At 45.7% G+C, this 24,186-nt stretch overlaps 1 protein-coding gene across 7 annotated transcripts in view; it reads right to left on the bottom strand.

Annotated features, from left to right (window-relative positions):
- Window positions 1-24,186, bottom strand: part of Fndc3b (fibronectin type III domain containing 3B) — a 293,906-nt gene that overhangs the window by 14,071 nt on the left and 255,649 nt on the right. For all 7 annotated transcript variants that reach the window (XM_029475079.2, XM_029475085.2, XM_021157455.3 and 4 more), the window contains 2 exons: window positions 20,681-20,961; window positions 9,577-9,789 (listed from right to left, as the gene is read on the bottom strand). In XM_029475079.2, coding sequence (XP_029330939.1) covers window positions 9,577-9,789; window positions 20,681-20,961 — 494 coding nt within the window. The remainder of the gene's footprint in view (window positions 1-9,576; window positions 9,790-20,680; window positions 20,962-24,186) is intronic.

Below are 24,186 nucleotides of genomic sequence, written 5' to 3'. Positions count from 1 at the left end.
GTGACGCTCTTAAATCCCCATTATGGTGCCATCAAAGTCAGCTTCTAAGAGTTTGGAGAACTGTTTTCACCTCTGCCATACTCCAAGGACAGCATTTCCTCTAGACAATAGGTTTGATCCATATTTGTGCCAAGGTTCAATTATATACCTAGGCAGAGGCACTCAAAGCCACTAAGAAGGTCACTGAGGCAAATGCAGGGATCTGATTTCACGCTACGACCCAAACTGAGCAAGCAGCGTGCACACAATTCTCCAGCACATGCAAACACGCTGTTTCTACACTCTCTGGTCGGTTCGTCTCCTGAGCTCTCTCGTAGCAGTGTACTTAACTGGCACTCCAACATCAGCATTGCTGACCTGGCTAATGGTGGTGGCACACAGACAAATGTGTCGTAAGGCGGTGTTATCTACTGGCTTAGGTTCTGAGACAGCGTTACTCAGATCTAGGAGAAAAGCTGAATTAGTAGAGAAAAGGCGACTGTAGACTGAGGAGGTTGCTGAAGCCCTTCGCCTGGAGGGCCGCGGGTATGATGCTGAGGCATCTTGCTGGCATGGATGGCAGAATCTGGGAGCCACAAGAGGCCAGCTGGGGACATCGGGCACCTGGGGAGAGCAAGCTGGGTTCTGGTTCCACAACTCCTACTGGAAGAAGCTGAGAATGTCAGGAAAGTGGCTAATTTCCCCTCTCCAAACTCCAAACCCAATACACTTCTGGCCCGCCAGGTTCAGCACACTGACTACCCTGGCAATGAGCCATCTTGGCGGGCTTGGTTCAGTGAAATCCATGGCTGCTTTGTCTGATCTCCATCCCCACAGAGAGGGTTTTAAACTGTATATGAAAACGGGCCGACGAGGTGGCAACTAACTCCTATGTTGTGCATTGAGCCGGTTACAGAGCAGTTCGTGAGGGGAGGCAGAATGGAGGACACAGCCCAGGCTCACCCCTGAGTGAAGTGGGGATGGTCTGGGAGAGGAAACAAAAATTCCAAGGGCTGGAGGCAAAACAGCCAAACAGTAACAGAATTAAGTGTCACACACAAGGGCCAACTAAAGAGGGAAATGTGTCCTGTACCCTGGGGTGCATGAGTCATGAGAGGGACACACAGGCCCAAGGTCAGGAGGCCCAATTAATGAAGCATGCTGTAGCGGTGGCCAATGCTTTCTGAGGACTTTTCTCCTTATCTTACTAGGGGAGGTATGGCCACATGCAGATGGCTCAGACTTTTTAAGGGTTTTAATTTGAAATCTAAAAAGGGGTAAAAGTGGCTTTATTTCTCTACACCCCTAAGATCTAAGCAGTTGAGAGAACCAGTTAGTACAGGCTGAGAACTGGTCCCGTGGACTATGACACACTAGCCAGTGTGTAGGCTCTCTGTGCCCCAGCTTCTCCTCTGCACAAGGTAAGAGGAACTTACAGAGCTACTGCAGAGTTTGAGTGGGTAGGAAAGGTGTTAAAGCCCATTTGCTATGTAGTAACCATTCCATCCATACTAGTCACCGCCGTGTGTGCTCCGTGCATGCACCGCCTCCACGTGCCCGAGGCCGGCTTTTGGTGCCTTCTGCTGCTTTCAACCTGATTCTGCCACAAGGTGTCTTGCTACCCAGAGCTCCCCTCTATGGCTGGGTTGGCTAAGAAGACAAAGGTTTAGTTCTCTGGTTTTGAGTCAGTTTCTCTAGTGCTGGAACCAAACTGGGGAGCTTAACTACTAAGCTAAACCCTGAACTCCAAGACAGAGGTCTAGAAATGGCTCTGCTTTACCTCCCAAGACACCACCTTGACAATGACTTTCCTTTCTCTGGGTAGAAAGCTGGCTATGTGGGAGGAAAGAAGATTCGAGGCCAGGATACTGCACTAGCCTCAGACATGACCATGGGGCTTCACTAGAGATGCTGTAATCTTCCTCATGCTTAGGTCTGCCAGGGAACGTGGGCAGGGGCACTGTGGAAGCATTCAACTTGGGCAGCCATATTGAATGCCTGACACACACAGGGCCTCAGATAAGTGACTCACTCAGATACTGAGTGTACTTCCTGAAATACAACAACTACATGGTAACAAATGTGTGTGGGACTTGCAGGTGCCAGTGTCCCAGTGACTTAAAGATGGCTCATCTCTCTGTGCTCAGGGCAATGACCTGCCTCTGAGAGAGTGTCCTGGGAGATGTGTGTCCTCATTTAATGTCCAAACTCAGGGATATACGAGAACAACAGTGAGAGTGAACCCAAAGGCAGGCTAGACAACCATTCTGGTGGGCTGAAAATGGAGAGGCTGTGGATGTGGGCGAGGAGACCAGGGAGATCCTGCACCTCTCAACTTTGCAGGGAACTTACAAAGTCTTACAAATAAAGACTATAAAAAAGTACTCTGAGAAAGCTCTCCATTTCTGAGAATTTAAAATATTTTTGCGTATTCCATTTGTCACAGTCCTCTGGGGACACAGGGAGGGAGAACAGCAGTTCCAGGAGCACAGAGATGTGCAGAAACCTCAGCCTGAGCACTGAACTGGTGACCTTTACCATGGACCTTAATGAGTCCGACAAGAAGCTCACCTTGTAGACAGTCCTAACCACTTTGCTTACTTGACAGGACTTCTTACACAATCTAAACGAAAGAATCAGAAAGCTCCACAACGGATAACACATCACGAAGACAAACCAGCAGACTCCGGACAGCATCAGGCAAGCCCCGGAGAGCCAGGCTCCTCAGCTCGCTGTTCTAGGCTTGAGCATTCTTTGTGAGAGGGATGTGTTTGCATCAAGTGAGACTGATGGAATAACTTCAGCCGTATTATATACTTACATGTTCTTTTATACTTTAAATCATTGCTGGGCAAAGGAAAAGCATGTAGAAACAATTTACTGTAAAATATTTTCTTAAAACAGTGTTCCTTTGAAAGAACTATCCAAGAATTCTCTGAATAACTTAGATCTTAAGTTCGTTGTGGAAAATGAGACTTGGTGTTAAGGGGTTTTGTTTCTATTGAGCCGTGCTGCTCCTGTAATATTTAGGCTCATGACAGTCACTCATGGATATTAACCGCTCAGCATGAGTAACCTGCTGGCCTAGCATGGCCTGTAGTTCACAGAAGGCCTCAGTGGTGCCCTTCAAAACAGGTTTCAGAACAGCAACAGCTGTTCCCAGAGCAGTACAGCTGTATTTATTAACACTAGGTCACCATCATCTTTCCTCAAACTCCCTCTTTCCCCTGAGCTCCATGGAAGGAGGGAAGGAGAATGTCTGTGCATTTGTGCTTGTGTGTGTGTGTATGCTTCCCATGTCACTCAAGTGGTGTTTGGAAATAGAATATATTAAGAACATGGACAGTAAATGCCCTGTTGTGCCAGGAACACAGAGTCCTACCACTCCATGTAGAAGCAGGAGGTCACAGATGGCACTGTGTGGGGACACCTGAGGAAGGGAATCTATTTCCTACACTGATGCTGATATTGGTGAGCATCCATGTCCATATGAACAGTGCCAAAAGCTATTTCTAGAGGGCTGGAGTGGTGGGGGTGGGGGTGGGGAGGGCTAATTAACCTCCTTCCTCTATTCCTGGTTGTGTACTGTCTTTTGACTTGTGAAAGCTGGGCTGTAACAGTTTTTTGGTTAATGAATTGGATTTTTATACTTTCCTGCAAAAAGAAATAGAATTCCATTATACCTAATGATGTCAGTTTAGTATTTTTCTCAGACTTATTTACTTTATGTGTGCCCATCTGAATGAATGTGCACCACATACATGCTTGGTGTCCACAGAAGCCAGAAGAGGGCACCAGATCTTCTGGAACTACAAATGGTTGTAACCTGCTGTGCGGGTGCTGGGAATCAAACCTCAAGCCTCCGGACGAGAGGCCAGACTTTCAACTGCTGAGCCATCTTTTCAGCCCTGGTGCTAGCTAACTTTTTATAAGTAAAGGAATGAACAGAAACCCTACGCTTACGTTTTATTGTCTAAAGTGCATTTTAGACATTGATATATTCAAAGAGAAACTCATTTACAATCATAGAAAGCATTGCCTCACCAGTTTTAAGGTTTTTCTCTGATGCTCAAAACGTCCCAGATTTCTATGTAGGTTGTAAATATGTGGAATGAATCTTGCCTATGAGTATATAAGTGCCAGTTTTCCAGATGTTTATCCATGTCTACTGCAGTGGCCTTGCCTCAATGCATCGATGGTATTGATTTTTATACTATTTATTTATAAAGTAACTCAGAGGAAAAGCCTATTATCAATTCTACTCTGGATCCAATTAGATTTCAAGTCAGTCTTTTATCACACTCAGGCCTGATTTTGGCCCAAAGCTGAGCAAGTTATCATTATTTTTTATTTTTATGATGAATCTTTATTATTTTTTCTAAGACACTAAAATGTATCTAAAATATTTTCCTCTATTAATTAGGGACTGGCGCTCCAGGCATCATTGTATGTACTACGTGCACTGGGAAACTCAGGTACAAAGAAGTCTAGGCAAATGTCTCTGGTCATCTGCAAATTCCGTAGCAGGTCTAGGGTTAGGTTAGAGATCTGACATGGGTGCTGGGACTGCAGCTGCCACTGGGGACGTAAACCATTTCCCCAGCAAGAATGATCACTCAGACCAGAGACATGAAGGAGAGGAATGCTGTGAACGCGGGTGAGGCTCTGAACCTCACAGTCAATCATTTAACCTAGCAATGCTTTTTGAGAATGAAAGCAGGGCTTGGCTGTGTGATAGAGAAACGCCAAGGCAGTTTATCTTGAGCTCTAGCCTCCTCCTTAGCTCCCAACCATGCTTCCTCCTGGAGTTTAAAGACACCCTGAAGCCTTAAAGACACAGGTGTTTTGTTTTGTTATCAGTACAAGTCAACAGGTTGTAAAACTGACAGCACCGCAAAGCTCCTAGCTCCCCAGCGGCTGGGGGGTGGGGGTGGAGGTGGGGGTGAGGCAGGGAGGGGGTGAGTGTCTAGGTACAATGGCTGGCTGACAAGGGAGAGCAAGCAGTGGTTGTTACTCTTTCCATTAGATGCCTTGCTTTGAAAAACACTGGCTGGCTGATCAAAACCCTGAGCAACAGATTAACCATAAACACATTCCTGGAATTTACAGTCCTCCTGCCTCCGTACTGTGCACAATTACCAGGAACACAGACACATGAGGGCTGGTCTCAACATCAGCCCCAATTTCATTAGAACCCGCAACATTTCATTCCAGAAAAACAGACAAATACATCTCCTGAATTGTCAGTCCAGCACTGTGGACCTGGAGCCTGCGAGCTGCCCCTTCCCTCTAGTGCGTGGATTAGGTTAACTTGGTTTCATGAGAATGTTTACTTAGGGTGTGTATCTTTCTTGTATAGCATGGGAACCAGAACTATTCAGATCTCCTATGCTGGATCTGTTAAGAATAATAGACCTAATCACCGCAAGGCCAAACTAATCTAATTTTTGCTTTTCTATTGAAATTAAAATCCCTTGGACTGTCTGTTCACTGTTTAATGCTAATTCATTTTCTCAGCAAGATCAGCTCCTGCAGAGATACCGCCTACCTCATGAGGCCCAGCACATAGTAGTAATTCAAGGGAAAACATTGCCAGCTGAATAATCATAATTCAAACACTACATGTAGACTTAGTCCTCTATGTATGAAGTTGCTGTAAAGCTGTTTCATGAATATGGACCAGGAATCTTGCAGACCAAAGGCTTGAATACACAGGAAATAAGTGTCCTAACTAAGAGGCTAAGAGGAAACCAACTTTTAACATAGTAAGTCAGGTGAGATGCCTGAACTCTTGATGGATTTACTCTGAGGCAAGGCTTTGGGCCACGCTGATTTTCAGGATTCCTTCTGTTTACAGGAAAGTGAAGGAGGGGAGGGAGGGAGGAAGGAAGAGGAGGAGGCAGGGCAGATATACTAGCATATTTCACGTTTTATTCAAAGAATTAAATGTAAAGGAAGTTCCTAGTGCCTGGCACTTTGCTTGTTCTCAATATATAGAATTTTCCTTCAGAAAACTTAAAAAATATTTTTGAATCCCTGGGTCATTTCATGTGTGTGTGTGTGTGTGTGTGTGTGTGTGTGTGTGTGTGCGTGTGTGTGTGCATGTGTGTGTGGGCCAGAAGTCAACACTGGCACTGTCGTCAAAATAGCTGTCAACCTTCTTTCTTAGCCACAGGGCCTGTCACTGGGGCCTAATGATAGTAGACTTGCTGGACAGTGAGCTCAAGGGCTTGCTTGTCTCCACCTCCTCAGTACTGCATCAAGCCAAGTGTGGCTGGCATACACACCTAGAATCTCAGTTCTTGGGAGGTTGAGGTAGGAGGACTAGAAGTTTAGGGTCCTTGGCGACATAGTGAATTGAAGGTCATCTTAGGATACATGGAACTCTCTAAGAAAGAAAGAAAGAAAAAAAGAAAGAAAGAAAGGAAGGAGGGAAGGAAGAAAGACACACACACACACACTGCTAAAATGGCTGTGACATATTCAAGTTTTCTCCTTGATCTTGAGTCAAGAGCTGAGGTTAAAGGCTTGCATTCAAAGGGCTGCTCATGAGCTCTTGCGTCCAGACACAGAGGAAGAAGGTCATCTTCAAACTAAAGTCAGGCTGTCCTCATCCTGTTAAATCCCGGGAAAACTATTCCACAAATAGAATAAGAATGTATTACGCTCAGGACGCACATCACTTTAATAACTTTCTGAGAGCACTGACAAATTTAATTTAGAAAAGATAAATTTGGACTCCAGCTCATAAAATTAAGAAAAATATTGTTCCTAATGGTCAAATTTCTTAAATTGCCTGTTCTATTTAAGCGAGTAATTTATCTGATGAACAGGCAAGCCCCAGCATCTCTGCCCATCCCACTCTGCTCTCACAGGAGCATGCATGCACCGACTGCTAGATTCTGCACTATTTCCATCTGTCTTGTCTAAGTGTCTCATGACAGCCACACTCATTTGTACAAATTCTTCTAGAGCTTTTGCTTGGGGCAGAAGAGCTGCTCTCATGATGGTGGACACCATCTATACAGTTTTGCATACAAAGCACCCTTGGGTGGCTGTCCCAACAAGACAGAATTGTAAAAAATGGGGAGCCTGGTCACCCAGGATCTCTAGGTTCATTGGCAAGTAAGGTGCCAGCGCCAACCCTGCTGTGCCTTTCATTTTGGGGGAACTAGAAAATATCCCTGAGCAAGGTTGTTTCTGTTTCCAAGAGAAGCAAAGGCCTGGAAGACAAAGCAAAGGCATGGGGATACCCCTCAATACTGGCTGTCACTTGCATGATGGCTTTTGCTAGCGCGGTTCTTGTTCTTCCTAGTCCTCTGTGGCTGAGAACTTCCTCCAGGTAGAATAATGATCATATGAGAACAGATCCAAAGAAATACACTCCTCAGGATCAGTGCTTTTGCATCTCACAGATGCTTTGGGTCTCTAGCTGACCTGTCAGGAGCAGCCCCCTGCCTCCTGTTCTCAGCCTCACCTCTGGCCCCTGGAGGATAACTGCTGCTCTGTTTTCTCCACACCTGGTCTTCCTGGGCCAAGTCAAACTCTCACCTCGGAAAATTCTGGTTTGTGCACTTATGGTACAAACTCCCAGAATGCTTTTCCTCTATGGCACGGCATTCTAGAATTTTCTGTGAGTTAATACTATGTGAGTTCTCCCTCCATCCTTCCTTCCCCTCTTTCATTCAGATGTCAACAAAACAAACAGCTGTAATTCAACCTTTAAAAACTAACAAACAGCAACAACAAAAGATTTTTTTGGCCATTATGAAGTGGTACTCATGCAAGAGGGTGGTTAATCTGTTATGCTGCGCCCGAGCATAGACAAAGGGGAAGACACTGCCATCCTCAGGTAGAGCTAACTGCGCTGAGTGTGAAGACCCTGCTTTCAGTTTCCACACCAACTCTCACACCCGATCTTATACCAGGGAGGTTAATGTTAGCGGCTCCAGAGAACACCCACAGCACATCTCCTTGTCTACTGTGCTGAATGGGGCACTGTGCGTCAAGTGTAATGTTGCCTCACACTTCAGGGATTCCCGTTGGATGGTCTGAGGTGTGCAATCTCTTTGAAACCCTGTACAAAATGTGCTGATCTACTTCTTGCTTGCATTAGCCTCAGTGACTACCTTTCACGCAGCCTCAAGGTTCTCCTTCAGCTCAGGTCCAGCCATGTCCTTTGCATGGCTCTCCTTCCTTCAGGTCAAGGGCCACTTTTCTTAAAGCTGCTGTTACCTTGTCTCCCAGAGTCTCGGGAACGTTACCCATGGGTAGGCAGGCTGTATAATGAGATTCAGAATGGAACAGGAAGGCCAAAAGAGGCATCCTGGGTGTCCTGGGTCCTTAACTGTTGGTCTTTACCATGTCTTAGATTTTCTAAGAAGTTGAGAGAGGCACCTGGGGGCTTCTCTGTGCCCCCTCTGGCACCTCTGCATGGTAGATGAGCAAGACAGTAGTAGCCCCTTGCATTCTCAGGGACTCCTGGTTTAGTTGATTTTCCTCAGCCAACGATCCACTCAGTGTCAAGCGGGTTGTCAAAGGCCCTGATACTGTTTCCATGGAGCCCAGTGTGTAGCTATGGTGCCTTCTCCCTGGTATTTCTCTGGATCTTTATCTCCACCAAAGGTCATCAGAATCTCTGCATTCACAGAGGAGACTAAGAGTGTGTGTGTGTGCGTGTGTGTGTATGACCCCAGCACACTGGAACACAATGTGGTAATAAATACAGTGATACAAGAGGGGCAACCCCCTGTGGTAGCACTGGTTTTGTGTTTCCAGAAACATGCTGACTAGTCTAGGCGTGGGTCCCATGGTAGCTATCTATGAATGTGGCCCAACACGTGTGTATACCTGGCAACAAGGTGGACACATAGTCGTCACCACCGCCTTGGCTTTACGGTAATCCTCCCTTCACCCTGACTCTGATCACGATCTTTGCTAATAGACTATTCTGTCACCGTAAACTTCGGCTCAGCATCTAATTATTCCTAAACACCATTTTGCTCCTGTCACCTGATTGGCCACTTTCTGAGGAATGGAGTTGGGTTAAGTAAACAGGATGTGGAAGTGTGGATTTGATTTCTGCGTCTCCAAGTGTCTTCTGGGCACGGTGTCTTGTAAGAAACGAATCTCTTGTTTGCTCCGGTTAATTTGATATCACGGCACCCACAGTCAGAGTACAATCCCCATCTGTACATCACCCACAGCGATTTCAGATTGGTAAACATGTTTGTCCTGATAGTCACTGAATATTTAAAGAGACACCATTTCTCCTGGGTCCTATTTCCTGCTGCACTAGTGACTAACATAATGTTATTGTACAATGAGGACTTGAATCTGACAATTTTCTGATTTGCTAATTTCTCCCCATCATCTGACTTTATAAAGGGACAAACAGGCATCCATTGTCATGAGGGAGACCAGGATCTTTCAAACGCTTAAGAACTCCGGAGGAAGGTCAGAGGGCATGTGCTGGGTACAATGCATGAGTCAGCCCTCTTAGTTCCTTCTTTGAACAAGGAGGGGTTCGGAAAGATAACGTATAGGACAAATGGCAAGGCTGTGGGGACATGCCAGGCACCCGCTCGCCCATCTCACCTCTTGTTCCTGTCTTCCAGCTGTAGTGTGTACACCATGTCACCAGCAGCGTGTGTCTTGGAGTTACTGTCTCCCCACTTGAGCTTCAGGCTCTGAGGACCAGACGCAGCACACTCTAGCCTAGGAGGCGAAGGTGGTAATGGCCGAGTTTTTGCTTTAATGAACTGACTAAATGGTCCAACTCCAATTTCATTGATAGCCTGAATTCTGATCCTAGATGTGGAGAAACAAAAAGAGTACATGTTTAAGAGGCTGAACTTTCTTCATTCAGAATGATCGTTTGCTACATGCCCCTAAGGCAAGGCAGGGGCAGAGCAAGTGAGCCCTGGGCAGCACAGAGGGGTGGTTATACACTCGGTCTTGAACACAGAAAATCCGTGCACTAGTAAGTAAGTGTTCGTTAGGAGTCCTTAGAAATGTTCCTGCTAATGTCACTTAGATGTACGAAACTCTTAACTGGATGCTTACTGGAAGCAGTGATGATGGATCAGCCCTGCCCCACCCCACACTCTAGGAATTTAAAATCTAATAGACTTAAAACGTATGTATATAACCTTACATACTATCCCTGTTTTCCTGTTTCTTCCAAGTCCCAACTTGTTGATTAGCCACAGTTCTCCAAAGTCACCGAACAACCCTCCTCTGGCTGTGCACTCCCTACCCGGCACACCTCTTTGCCCTGAGTGTTACAGAAGCTCACCCACACCCACCTGCTTCAGGGGTGTCCCCCTTCACCCACACCCACCTGCTTCAGGGGTGTCCCCCTTCACCCACACCCACCTGCTTCAGGGGCGTCCCCCCTCTAATGTTCTAAACAGAGGACTTCCGTACGTCCTCGGCTTTTCTATACCTACAAGCATCGACTAAAATTCCACTTTATTAACCGGGTTCTCAAGTCAACCTCATGTCTTCACGGCTTTACCCATGTTAAGTCCACTTAGGTCTGTGACTTCCAGTGTCTTCATGATTCCTTACAGACCCTACAGTGGGGTCCTCTCTCTAGATTCCTTGCTATGTCACAGGAATCTGAACTCACAATCACTGCATGACTGAAATGGATAATGTTAAGAGCTCAGAAACTTTCAATAATTAAACATGATTTGCATTCACAACATAGTTTTTTAAAAACAGCAACAACAACAACAACAAACGATTACAATGAATAATATAGTCCAAGGAAAACTAGATCCTTTTTTATATATTTCCATGATTTAGTTACTTTTATGTAATTCTCTCTTATAGTTTTTATTGCTTATACTTAAAAAGGAGGTACAACGTAAACAATACTAAAATATAACACATGAGCCAAACTCTCCAAACTTAAAGAGTGTAAGTCAATCGAAAGTATCTGTAACTACGGGAAAGGAAGGGTAACTTCTATGTGGGATAGGGCATGGCACTCCATCCCTTCATCTTGAGGTAAAAGACACAGCCCCTCTGGACTCTGAGAAGCACCCACTCCTGCAGATGTGAGGAAGTCTAGAATTGGAGTTCTCACAGACTAACAGTGAGTTTTCTGTTTCCCCCTTTATCATCCCAGTGGCTGAACTAAGTTCAGATGTCAGTCCCCATGTGCAAAGTGCTGCAGAGAAAGGCCAGCTCCAGGGTGTGCATGGCTCTGAATGGGGTGGGAAAGCTCTTTTCTCTCCTAGCTCATTCTCTAGACCCTACCTTGTTTATAGTCTACAGAAGAAAAAGCAGATGATCATATCAGTTGATAAAGTATCGATAACACAACCGAAGCTCAATTTCCAATCAAAATGCTCTGCAAACATGGAGGGAGTCTCTTTGATATGATAAGTACCTAACAAAAAGTCTACCATTACCATGACATCAGTGGGAGAGGACATACTTTCCCTTTAAGACCCGGAGCAGGATCAGCAAGGCCAGACTAGCGCAAGGATGACTGGCGGTCTCAGCCTCCTGTCTAGCAGCATTTGTTAGGTATACCTACAGTGCTGGGAACAAAAGGTACAGAGAGCTAGGGAAAACAAAAAGGAATCCACAAGATGCTGATGAAATTATTATAGAGAACCTACAGAGACAGACAGACAGACAGACAGAGAGAAAGAAGGGAGAGCTCACAGTAAAGCGTCAGTTCTCCCAGGATTCACCTATATACACAATATACTAAAATCAGTCCCCACACTCGGATGCTGAAGCCAGAAAATGGAACATTCAAGGCCAGCCTGGGCTACAGTGCTTACAATTCTTGTCTCCAAAATTAAATAAACACATAAAAGAATAAAGTAAAAAGTCCTGGCAGGGTTCTAAGGAGATAAAGACAAGCTAATTCTACAAGTTATGTGGAAAGGAAGTAAACTAGCCAACACAAATGTGAAAAGCAGGCTTACTATAAGGCTATAGTAACCACAGGACCACCCAACTCAAGGACTTACTATAAAGCTACAGTAACCAAGACAGTGTGGTATTGAGACAGACACGGAGATCAATGGAACAGAACAGAGGCTCCAGAAATAGACCTACACAAATATGGCCAATTGATTTGTGGCAAAGGTGTGAAGGCAACTCAATGGAGGAAGAATAGTCTTTTCAACAGATGGTTCTGGGAGCAATTGGATGTCAAGAGAAAAAAAGTAAAAATGTCAACTTAAATGTCATGCCTAAAAAAAATAAAATAAAATAAAACCAACGTAGTCAAACACTGACCAAAGATCTAAATGTAGAATATAAAATGGTTAAAAGAAAGCCCAGGAGAACATTTCCATTACCTAGAACTTAGAAAAAGAAAGGCTTTCACGTGTGACATGTTTGTGACAATAGAGAGAGAAAAGGAAAATCTGGGTTTATCCAAATTAACACTGTTTTCCATGTTCAGAGAATGAGACAAGCTGGGGACTGGGAGAGAAGACTCCACACTGCTCATGTGACAACGAATCTGTACTCAGATATACAGCAACCTCCTCAGAGCTCAGAAGGAAGGGTAAAAGATCCTCCCTCCCTCCATACCCCCCCACACAGAGAGAGAGAGAGAGAGAGAGAGAGAGAGAGAGAGAGAGAGAGAGAGAGAGAGCGCACATTATCAAATGTAATATACACTAGGAGAGACACCAGGAAGTACAGCTAACAGACAAACAAGGAAATGCTCCATAGTTGTCATTTGAAAAGTGTGAATTAAAAACCTCAAGATACCACTATAAATTGTGTACTTATGCAATATGTATATACATTTGTGTGTATATAAAATGTGTGCATGAATGAAAGAATGAGCTATGCGGCTTCTTGAAAAAGCCAAGCATGTATCAAACATTTGTCACACTCTCAGGTATATTGACTCTAGAGAAATTCATGCCGACAGTTCCCAGAGATGCTTCCAGCAGCTCTGTTCCTAACATCGGAACCTAGATGAGGTTCAGGGTATAGCAAATACTTATCTCCAGTAGACACCGGAAGACCTTCAGGCATCACAAAGGGCCATACTGTTCCTATTTCTATTGTACAAGGAGTCACCTAAAATACCAATGAAGGTTGAAACTTTTCTTTGCTTCTTATAGGAGCTCTTAGGAATACCTCAGAGTATTAACAGCTGCCTGCATTTCCACACCCAGGCCTGAAGTGCAACACAGCCTTTGCAAGCACAGAGCGGAAAGCCATGAACAGCAAGCCATGGCAATGGAAGGTGGATGCCTGAGCTCTTCTCAGGAGAAGACAGGAAATCCAGCTCTCCTATGGCACAACGACATCTTCCCTACAAGATGTATTTGAAGGTCTTTGCTGTGTCCAGACCATCAGTTCTTCCCTTCACTTTGGACAGGGGCCATCTACAGCCCAGGCCCAACTGTTTCCATTGCTGGGCCACAGTCTGTCAGAGCCCAGCTCACCTTGTGTCCCAGGAAGCCCTTTAGCCAACAGTGCTCTGTGCAGCCCAGCAGCCCCAAGGCACAAGAAGAGGAAGGCAACAGGTTGCTAAGGACACACGCTCTGCTGTGCTCAACATGTGGCGAAGTGAAACACTATCTCAGAAATGGGGCCATTTATAAAAAATGATTTAAAAAGTCCAAGTTTTCGCAACTATGATTAAATTCACTTCCATCTCCCAAACCTCTATAGCAGCAGCTTTTTAATCTGTGCGCTGTGACCTCTTTGTGGGTAAAAGTGACCCTTCTACAAGGGTCACATACAGGTATTCTGCATATCAGATCTTTACGTTCTGATTCATAGTAGAAACCTAAGATTACTTTATGAAGTAGCTGTGAAAATAATTTTATGGGGTCACAACCACATGAGGAACTGTATTAAGGGTCGCAGCGTTAGGAAGGCGGAGAAGCACTGGGCTACAGTGGTTTGGTAAGTACTGGGCTCTCGACAGCTCTAGGCCTGTGATTTCTAACTGGTTACGTCTGGTGGGACTTCATTCCATTTGCATCACACGCCATGGGCCACCAGGGCTCTCAGAATCTTGTGCTGACACAGCTGCTTTGACAGCCCTGCCCATCGTTTTGCAGGCTCTTTAGGAGTCATTGAACATCTTCAAGCAACGGCGTCTTCACTAATAAAATGAGCACGACAGCACCTGTGCCGATGGACAGCGGATTAGTGAGATGACGGGAATGGGGCACGCAGTTCACTTTCAGTATCTTTCAAGTCTGACTCAACCAGAAAAGGATTCGAAGTGGCCAAACGGATGCTGGTGAACTTCAAAATGGTGCTTTATGGAGTTCTTGATGCAGGTTACAAAAGCAGAGGCCTGGCCTTCCTAACCACAGGGCCAGAACCTTTGTCTATGTGACAATGGAGGGGATGGGAGCTAGTGCAGCTGTGTTCAGTGGCTCCAGTGACCTAGGTGTGGGATGTGGTCAGATGTGAGTGTGCACTGGGTCTCTTTTGGTTCAGACTCTTCCTGCATCTGGCACTCTGTATTTTCTTGTCAAAATTTGGACCTAACATGGCTATGAATCTAATCCAGGGATAAGTTTTACTTAAGCCACATATTCAGGTCATCAACTGAATTTTAAATTCACTTTATTCAGCATTTGCCTCTGAAACCATTGACCTGGATTTGAGAACGATCACTCCAATTATCCTACCCCTTTACAAACATATGTCATGTCCCAGCAAGCCCGTGGAAACAGCCATCCCTGTCACCAATGCGCTGAGCTAACATTAATTCATCCTGATGACAAAATAACACTTGCTGTTGAAATCTAGCGAAGGATCTGATAAAGGGAAGCTGTCTTAGTCTCCAGGGAGAATGGTGGATGCGCAGCAGAGGATGCCCGGAAGGCGGGGAAGGATGAAGGTGACCACCACATTGTTTGAGGGCATGCACATAGTTCCCTATGACTAAGTTCCTCATGTGGAAGAGTACTGAACACAACACACTACCGGTTAACAACCAGGAGTTCACTTTACAGAGGAAAAAAGAAAAATAAGGTTTATATTCTATTCAATTATTGAGATCGCTTCCAAATCTTCAACTGACAAGTTTCTCTTTAGCTGAAGAAACATGTTAATCCGGAAACTGAGGTAGGATCTATAGATTTATCTTAAAACAAAAGAAACAAAAGATGCATTTTATCAGTTTTTAAATTTAAAGGAATTCAAATGAAACCCAAGGGAAGCAGAATGTTGCTTCTGCTTTAAGAAAGTGATGTAATCCTGAGCTGATAGTATCTCGCCAGGTTACTGTGAAAAAAATTTACCTCTCCACAAGTCTGTAATATTCATCAGTATGCTAATACTGAAAAGTCAAATTAAGGAGCATGCCTTTATGCCTTTCAGCCTGGATTGAAAAATCCACTATTCCAGTATCATTCTAGATGCCAAATATCTTCTTGCTTCAGAAGGTCACATAGCCTTCCGCAGTGTACTCTGTACATACACAGTCAAACTTCCGAGAGTAACTACATTAAAGGAAGAATGATGTTCAAAACAAATTGTCCTTCGGGGAGAAGGTGACTCCTTAATTGGTCAGCCACCCAGGCCTCAGGCTGCTGTGAGTGGGCTGGGGTGATGGGGGTCAGGGCCCTGGAAGTCTGGAGTGGCGCAGACTGTGGAAGCAATGACAAGCTTCTCACAGGACCGTGCTCCACGCTTCCTTCCCTGTGACTAAGAGACTAAGACCACGGCTAAAGAATCTTCTGAAAGGGACAACAGAGAAAATACAGGAAGTTCCTTCTGTGAGGAAAAATGGAGTCACAGCCAGCTGTCTGGAGAGGGCTCTCTTGATGGAGGCTGGGCTGGCCTCGGCCAAGCCCCTCCTGATGCCTCAGTGAGACAACGATACTATCTCCAGACAAGCCAACCTAAGCCAACCTGTAACATCAAAACTGCCTGACTCCTGCCTCATCAGTTTTTTTTTTCCTACCTAAAACAGCCAGTAATCTACTGTTTGCATGTGTCTAACACAAAAAGGTAGCTGAAACCTCATGTAACAGAGGCAACACTGCCAGGTGATTGGCAATTGTAGCCCCATTTCACAGATAAGGCAACAGAGGCATGGATTACTTTCTCAGGTGGCAGAGACGTAAGTGAGATTGAGACTGAACCAAGGCTCACGACTCAGAACTTGGCTCTGTCTACAAAGCCTACCCACATCTCATTACGGCAAAGTGGCATATGATTCATTTCTGCAGCGGACAGGGTGCTTATTACATAGTAAGAACTCAATAAACGTTATTTTCACCCCCCTCCTACTTAGCAAAAATGGGCATAAGTGAGCGTAACAAACAAACCTATTTTAATTTTTGTTGTTCCGCAGCTCAGTGTGAGTCAGACATATAATGACGTTGTGCTCTTTGGTGACCTCACTAGCAGCTCAGGGTGGAGAGAGGAAAGCTGCAGCCCCCGTCACCCCACAAGCCAGAGAGATCACTGCTGAGCCAAGAGAGGCCACCAGGAGAGGGACTGTCAGAGAGGATAATGGAGGTGCCCAAGGCAAGTCACGCTAGGCAGGAGTGGGATGCTAAGGCTGGTGAGACCCCATGGGGCCCTCTAAGCCACGGTTCACAGAAGAGTAGCTCAGACATTCACTCTCTCTACCTGCACGCACACTGACACTCCAGGACAGAGGCTCTCCCACGCCAACATGCTTCTCACGGAAGGCTAGAGTTCTAGCTCCCACCCTAGGCATCTTCTGTTTTTACAGGGTATTATTTTCAGTAATAATTGCCAACAAGTTTTACCCATGACCCAACAAACTCATCACGAATTCTGAAGTTACAGTTTGGCATAACGAGTTGTACAACAGGAGGGTCTGTACATGAAAAAAATGGGAGTCTGGATTTCAGTTTCAAATCTGCCTCTACTTCTGGCCACCAAGGGTTTCGTAGACTCCAAATGATGGACTTCTATCTCAGGGCTAACCTTCATAACGAAGAGACATTTCTCTTTCTCCTTAAAAGTTTTTAACTTTTATCATTATCAATTTGTGCGTGCTTTTGTGTGTGTGTGTGTGCGTGTGTTCACAAGCATGCCATGGTAGAGGTCAGAGACCAGTCGTTAGTCAGTTCCCTTCTTCCTCCACAGCAGCTCAGGGGCTGAGCTCATGTTCGTACCCATGGCAGCAGGCACCTTTACCTGCTGACCCATATTGCCAAACCTAAATTTTATTTCAAATTCTTTTACTGTTCTAACTTTTTGTTACCTCTGTGTATGGCATATGTCTGTGGGTACCTGTAGAGTGCAGAAGAGGGCACTGGATCTACTAAAGCTGAATTTTATAGGGGCAGATGGTTCTGAGCCACCTGCTGTGGGTACTGGAAATGAACTTTGGTCCTTTGCAAGAACAGTATACACTGTTAACTACAGATTCATTTCTTGAACAACAATCTTATTGTTTGTTTATTTGTTTAAGGCAGAGACTCATGAGGTAGCACTGGCTGGCATAGAGCTTGCTATGTAGACCAGGCTGGCCTCCAAGTTACAGAGATCCACTTGTGCCTACCTCTAGACGCAGGGTTGAAAGTCAGGTGCCACCACAGCTAGGTGACTATTTTCTGCACTCAGAGCAGGAGTTCCCTAGGACATCTCTCTCTCTCTCTCTCTCTCTCTCTCTCTCTCTCTCTCTCTCTCTCTCTCTCTCACGCACACACACACACACACACACACACACACACACACACACACACACACGTGTCTGCCTGACTCTGTCCCCTAAACTGCTGTCCTCCTGATATTCCCCTTTTTACCTTTCTCATGTGTGTTTGAGTCCCTGCCCACGAGGCTTCTTTCTCCCCATGTCTGGGCCCCTTCCTAGTGTGCTGCCACAGAGCCATTCACCCCCAGGAAAATTAGAACTATGATCCACACACGGTAAGAGTGTCCTGTAGTTCATGAATTTACTTTTCTGAGTCTGGGCCACCTCCTTTACTTTCTGGGCATGGGGGCAAGGCCTGATCCTTGGCCCATTCTCATGGAAGCCTCCAGGGGGCACTGGGCGGCCACCCCTTGGAAGGTACTCTGAGAACACTGCTGGAGAGGACAGGCCAGATGAAGTGGCTTTACATACAGAGAGGTTTTGATAAAGTTCACGGGATGGTCTGGACCACCTGGGATGCCGAAGATGGACCACTGCCCGGTCATGGACAGGAGCTGCGATAGCAGGTGACACCAAGCCTCGCTCAGCTTATGGTCTGCGACTCTACTTGGCAGGATATGTGCAAAGGAAAGGTGTTTCCATTTTTCCTCTTCGATCCAAAACACAAATTCAATTTCAGATACAGTTCTAAACTTAAATGTAATACTTTTAAAAATTGCTTTTTAATTCCAGTCAATTTCAAATACAGGTTGTGCCAGCAAACCTTAATGGGTAGTTGTGACAGCAGTGATGGGGAAGAGATGGATCCGTTGAGACTCATCTGTTCGTGCCAGCAGATTTACTACAGGCAGCCATCTAGTCTGGGGAGAACAATGGGGAACTTCTATACTTAAACAAACAAGCAGAAAGAAGCGGGCTGAAGAGATGACTTAGTGGTTAAGAGCACTAGCTGCTCTCCCAGAGGATCCATGTTCGATTCTCAGCAGCTACATGGAGGGTTACAACTGTCTAAACTCCAGGGATACTTGGGTACTGCTTGCACATGGCACATAGACATACATGCAGGTAACCCATACATTAAATAAAAATATTTAAAAATTAATATCACAAGTTCTTTACCTAGGCATTATACATGGTGATCATCTTACTGGTATTTTAACTAATTTATGGGACAGAAAAAGGTGAGGTGAAAGTTAACCAGGCCTTAGTTTTTTTTTTTTAAACAGTCATTACCTGTGTTCACTATAATTGCTTGCACAGCCATGTGTTGAGCAGACTTTTCTAACAGTATACAAAGGCACTCCAGAGGCAAACACTTTACCTCTGAGCCATCTCAGCAGCCCTGTTCCACTTCACTGGGTTCTGACTGGAGGTCCTGCTTTTGTGTGTGTGTGTGATGGTGAAGCAACAGTGCATGGCTGCACGTGTGTAAGCAAGGGCTCTGTGTTGAGTTGCAGTTCCACATCTCACTAGAGCACCTATTTCCATCCTTGTGACTCCAGGCTTCCTCTTTCATACACCAGTGGGTCTTTATGCACAGCGCTCCTTTCACTGTTGGTCCCCTGTTCTCCAAAGTTGTCACTTACGAGTCCTTGAGACCTTCATGAGCTCTCTAAACCTGCCAGGCACACTGTGGCCAAGAAGAGGCTCAATATAATGAAAATGTATAAAGCAAACAAGGGAAATTCTGTTGCTGCTCTGAAAACCCAAACAGGTATAAAAATTACTCATAAAGAAGTATTTGGAAAAGGAGCGATGGAGACTATGAAATGCCAGGATTAAGCCTCTAGGCCTTGCAGATGCTGAGCAGTCTCCTTCTTCAGCTTCTGAGGGTAACAGAGATAGTCCAGGGCTGGACAGAGAGCTTACTAAGCCAAAAGGTTGACCTGCCAGCACAAGAATCTGAGTTCAAGTCTCAGAACTTGTATAATAAAGGCCAAGTATATGGTAACATCTTTTAATCCCAGCAATAGGGACACAGAGAAAGGAGTGGACTTGTAGGCAGCCTAGACCAAGCTTCCAGCCCCAGGCCAGGGCCAGGAACTGATACTGAGGCATAGGCAGGTAGATCTTCATGAATTCAAGGCCAGCCAGGTCTGTATATTGGGGTCTAGGCCAGCCAGAGCTATATAGTCTCCATCAAAACCAAGTCAACCAAAACCAAAACAACAAACAAAAAAAACCAAACCACCTCAAACGAAGCCAAACCAGAAAAAAACAAGGCACAGACCATCCAAGAAAGAACAACATCAAAGGTCCCCTCTGGTTTCTACAGGCATGCATACACACGCACACACACATACATGTATACATAAAATGAATATACATGTGCGCGAGTATGCACACATACACACACACACACACACACACAGACTAGAATATGAGAAAGCACTAAAGAACATAAAAAACATAAAAGAAATGACAGACTTTTGTAAGCAGCGATCCCATCTTCTTGCCTTTCGCCATCCCCAGCCCCCAAGAAGCAGGAGTTTTGTTGGAAGATAATTTTAACAAGACCAGACTGCTGGAAACCTGCTGTGCGGCTGCAGCGCGTTCAACACTCACTCATTTACTTCTTACTAGGAACCCGCCTGGAGAATCATCTTGGTCTCCCCTTACAGGGAAAGGCACACAGAGAATACCTGGCCTGAAGATAAGTGCGAGCCTGAGCTGCTGATGTTCCTGCAACCCAATAATCCACACACACAGTGATGCACACACTGAAAGCCAGGGCCCCCCAGGCCACACTCCATTATTAAGAGATACTTTTTAGATATCTCCCAGTGAGATGTTCTGCTGCCTGCAGTGACATGAATCACAGTGAAAATATACGAAGCAGAGAGGAAGGCCAAGGGCATAGGAGGGAAAAGTGACTCAAGTGTGAGGTGAAATTCTCCCTCAGTAGCTACGAGTTATGGGAACCGATCACTTGCTGTAGGTAAAAAGCAATACCGGCTTGGCTCTTGGGCAGTATTTCACTTGGTCCTTTTACACATGTTAAGAAGGAACGGCAGGAATGCAGTAGCCTCCGAAGGGTTTTCAGCCCTGGAACGGACACACCGGGCACACCTTGGACCAGTTTTTGACACAAGCGTTTCCACTCACCGGTATGTCGTTTCTGGAAGGAGGTTCTTCATCAGGTGTGTGGTAGTGTTGCCCACAGTAATGCAGCTGTCTCCCAGATCGATGTTGTAAGCAAGGATTTCAGACCCATTATTGCACGGCTCTTCCCAGTTCAGTACAAGGCACACAGAGGGTGAGTCTGGGTGGGCACTGGGGGGCTCCTCCTCCAGGACACACAGAGTGGATACAGGGTCGGGGGCAGAGGCTGGTGTCTGGCAGTGGACAAGCTCACTATATGGCCCTGCGCCTGCTGGATTGAAGGCCTGGAAAACAGAAGAGTGTGGCCAAGTCACACCACGCCATCTCACATGCTAGAACCTCCATATTAGCAAATGTTAAGTTTTTTTTTTTTTTGGTATATGTGGTGAATGTGTGTGTATGTTCATGTGTACATGCATGTACATGTGAAGGTCAGAGGTCATCCTTAACTGTTCTCCAGCTCTGTCCTGAGGTCTGGAGTGGCATATGCGTACCCTGTTGTTGGGGATGACTCTTCTGCACACACAGTTGGCACCCCAGATCCATTATTGCACGGCTCTTCCCAGTTCAGTACAAGGCACACAGAGGGCGAGTCCAGGAGGGCACTGAGGGGCTCCTCCAGGACACAGAGTGGAGACAGGGTTGGGGGCTGAGTCTGGCAGTGGTCCCCATTCCTCCCACTGCATCTCCCATTGCATTCCACATCCTCCAGGCTGTTGGGGTACAGAGTCCCTGGGGACACCTGTTTTCCTCTCATAACCATGTTTTGCCCTTCAAAATATCAGAAGTCATGCTAACTCACCTACCTTCTCTCTAGTTGGTGTCATTACCCTCCTTGGGATCTGCACAGACTCTGCCCTAGAGCCTATACTCACAGAGATTAGATGCAAGTCAGGACTTACTCTGCTTTTCATTTTTATTTATATGTATGTGTCTGAGTATATGCCACATGTGTACACATGTGGTCAGAGGGAGTTGGATCCCTGCAGCTGGAGGTATAGGTAGCTGTAACAGGACTGGGACTCGAACTCGGGTCCACTGGAAGAACACTACGTGCTTTTACCACTGAGCTCCCTTCTCTAGCCAGGACTCAGGGGTTTTAGTTTAAACCCTTTTGATGGATTCCGCCTTACTCAGGATGAAGATGCAAGCCCTGTATTATAGAAGCACAGAGAGAAGCTGTGTGCTGCCCATCACTGCATCTCAGACACACCCAACAGCTCTTGGACTTCTTCATCCACTGCTCTTAATGTCATTGGCTCTACCGGCTCCTGGACGCTCCTCACGGATGTCAAGCACCCCTTGATGCCTGCCCAGGACCTGTGTGCCTTTGTTTCTCATGCCCAGCCTTTCTCCCTGACACTGTTCATCTGTCAAGCACCCCTTGATGCCCGCCCAGGACCTGTGTGCCTTTGTTTCTCATGCCCAGCCTTTCTCCCTGACACTGTTCATCTGTCAAGCACCCCTTGATGCCCACCCAGGACCTGTGTGCCTTTGTTTCTCATGCCCAGCCTTTCTCCCTGACACTGTTCATCTGTCAAGCACCCCTTGATGCCCACCCAGGACCTGTGTGCCTTTGTTTCTCATGCCCAGCCTTTCTCCCTGACACTGTTCATCTCAGGTCTTTCCTACAAAGTCTGGCTGAGCATCTCAGTGTAATCACTTCTTATCCCAACCTCCATGGTCCCTTCCCGTCGTCACTCACAGCTCATCACTAACATAGTTAATGGATCTGTGCGCCTGCTTCACTGTGAAACGTGACAACTCAAACAGTGCCTGCTATGGAAGACATGCTCCTTAAATGTTATACAAGTATTCTTCTCTTTCAAAGAATAAAATATTTGGCAGCTTTCTTATAACAAGAGGAAAACCAGGCCTGGACAGTGCTGTGGCTGAGGGTACGGATCTGATTCCCAGCACCCATGTCTGCTGTAACTCTCCTTTCAGGAGATTTGACTAGGGGCCTCAGGAGGCATGAGAGATATGTGACGCATTTATACACACACATGCAGAACACTGATACACTCAGGGAAAGGAAACATTTCTTTCAAAAGATAAAAGCCAGATTCATTTACTCCAGAGAAACAGAAAAAACTAGGGAGATAAATTCTAATTTTTAGGGCCTAAAACAAAGCTTAAGGTTCTTTCATTTGTTAACTGAAGACCAACAGAGCACCCAAAACAGAAGACAGAGTAAGGATATTTGCTTCCATGAAGCCCCACTAGCTCTGGATGATAAGGTTCTGAGATAGGACTGTTTCATTATGACCCCCTCAGCCTTTCCCCTAAGAACTCTAGCCTAACAAATTATTTTATGAATCTATATTTTAAGATCTAATTTAATTTCTGTTCTTTTGCTGTGCTGGAGCTTGCAGCTGAAGCCTAGTGTGGCAGCCTGGATGCTCTTGGCAGTGGGCGGGGAGGGAGGAGGCTTTCACAGTGGGAATTCAGCTCAGATCTCCAGGGCATCATTTAACAGGTACAGTCGTCTGCTGCCTGGTCCCTCAGTGAGCAGATGGGGTGGTAACGCTGAGTCACTGGACGACTGTCCAGACTGCACCGCTTAGTAGGGGAAGTGTGGAGAAAGCCACCCAGGCAACACCAGGTACCTTAACTCCTCACTGGGAAAACCACAAACAGAGCAGCAGTTCCCCAATTTTTCTAAACTTATTTTGAGCTAGTTTTAGGCTCACAGAAGGGCTACAGGAAAAGGAACATCTGCTTCCTCTAGAAACCACTTTTCACTTGCTTGAGGGTAATGATAAGAAACCAGGCAACTGGGGCTGGAGACACAGCCGGCTCAGTGGGTAAGCACACCGGCCGCACTCCCAGAGGACCTGTGTTCACTTGCCAGGACCCATGGGGAAGCTCACAACTGTCTGTAACTATAGCCCCTCTTCAGGCCCATGTGGGTACTGCATGCACAAGGGACACAGACAAGCAGTCAGATAAACACTCAAACATATATAATAAAAATAAATAAAATCTAAAAAGAAAAACAAAAAAAACGTTGAAAGGCAGAACCCACCTGCAGAGTATCCTTGGGACAGCACTGTGAACCACTGAGGCCTAATCAGACCCGCCCACATTCCCAGCCCTGCTCCTTTCCGCCCCAGGGTCCTGCCCATTGTCGCTCTCTCTGCCCACAGCAGGCTTGGCTGTGTAGAAGACTCTTGATTTACAGACTTCTAACTCAGAGCTTACAAAGGAAACGTAAAAATCAGCTTTTACTAAGCAGTACTACAGCCATGACAAATGCCTCTTTGGTATTTCTTTTGTGTGTGTGCATGGTTGGGGCGGCAGGGAGCGTGCCCACACTGACACTTCTTAATGACATGACACTTCTTAATTCAGATATCCTCAAGGAACAAGTCACAAATTCCTGAGCAAAACAAGAAATGGCTAAATACCAAATTGTATAGTTATGAAAATGATATTTTGAAATGTCAAATAATTCAAAAGAATATTCAGGGTTGGCTTGACCACAAGGTAATGTCAAGTGACCGCAA

Source organism: Mus caroli, unplaced genomic scaffold (genome assembly GCF_978045245.1).
Source record: "Mus caroli unplaced genomic scaffold, Mus_caroli_1 scaffold_3, whole genome shotgun sequence".
NCBI lineage: Eukaryota > Metazoa > Chordata > Mammalia > Rodentia > Muridae > Mus > Mus caroli.
This window is presented reverse-complemented; position numbering and strand designations above follow the sequence as displayed.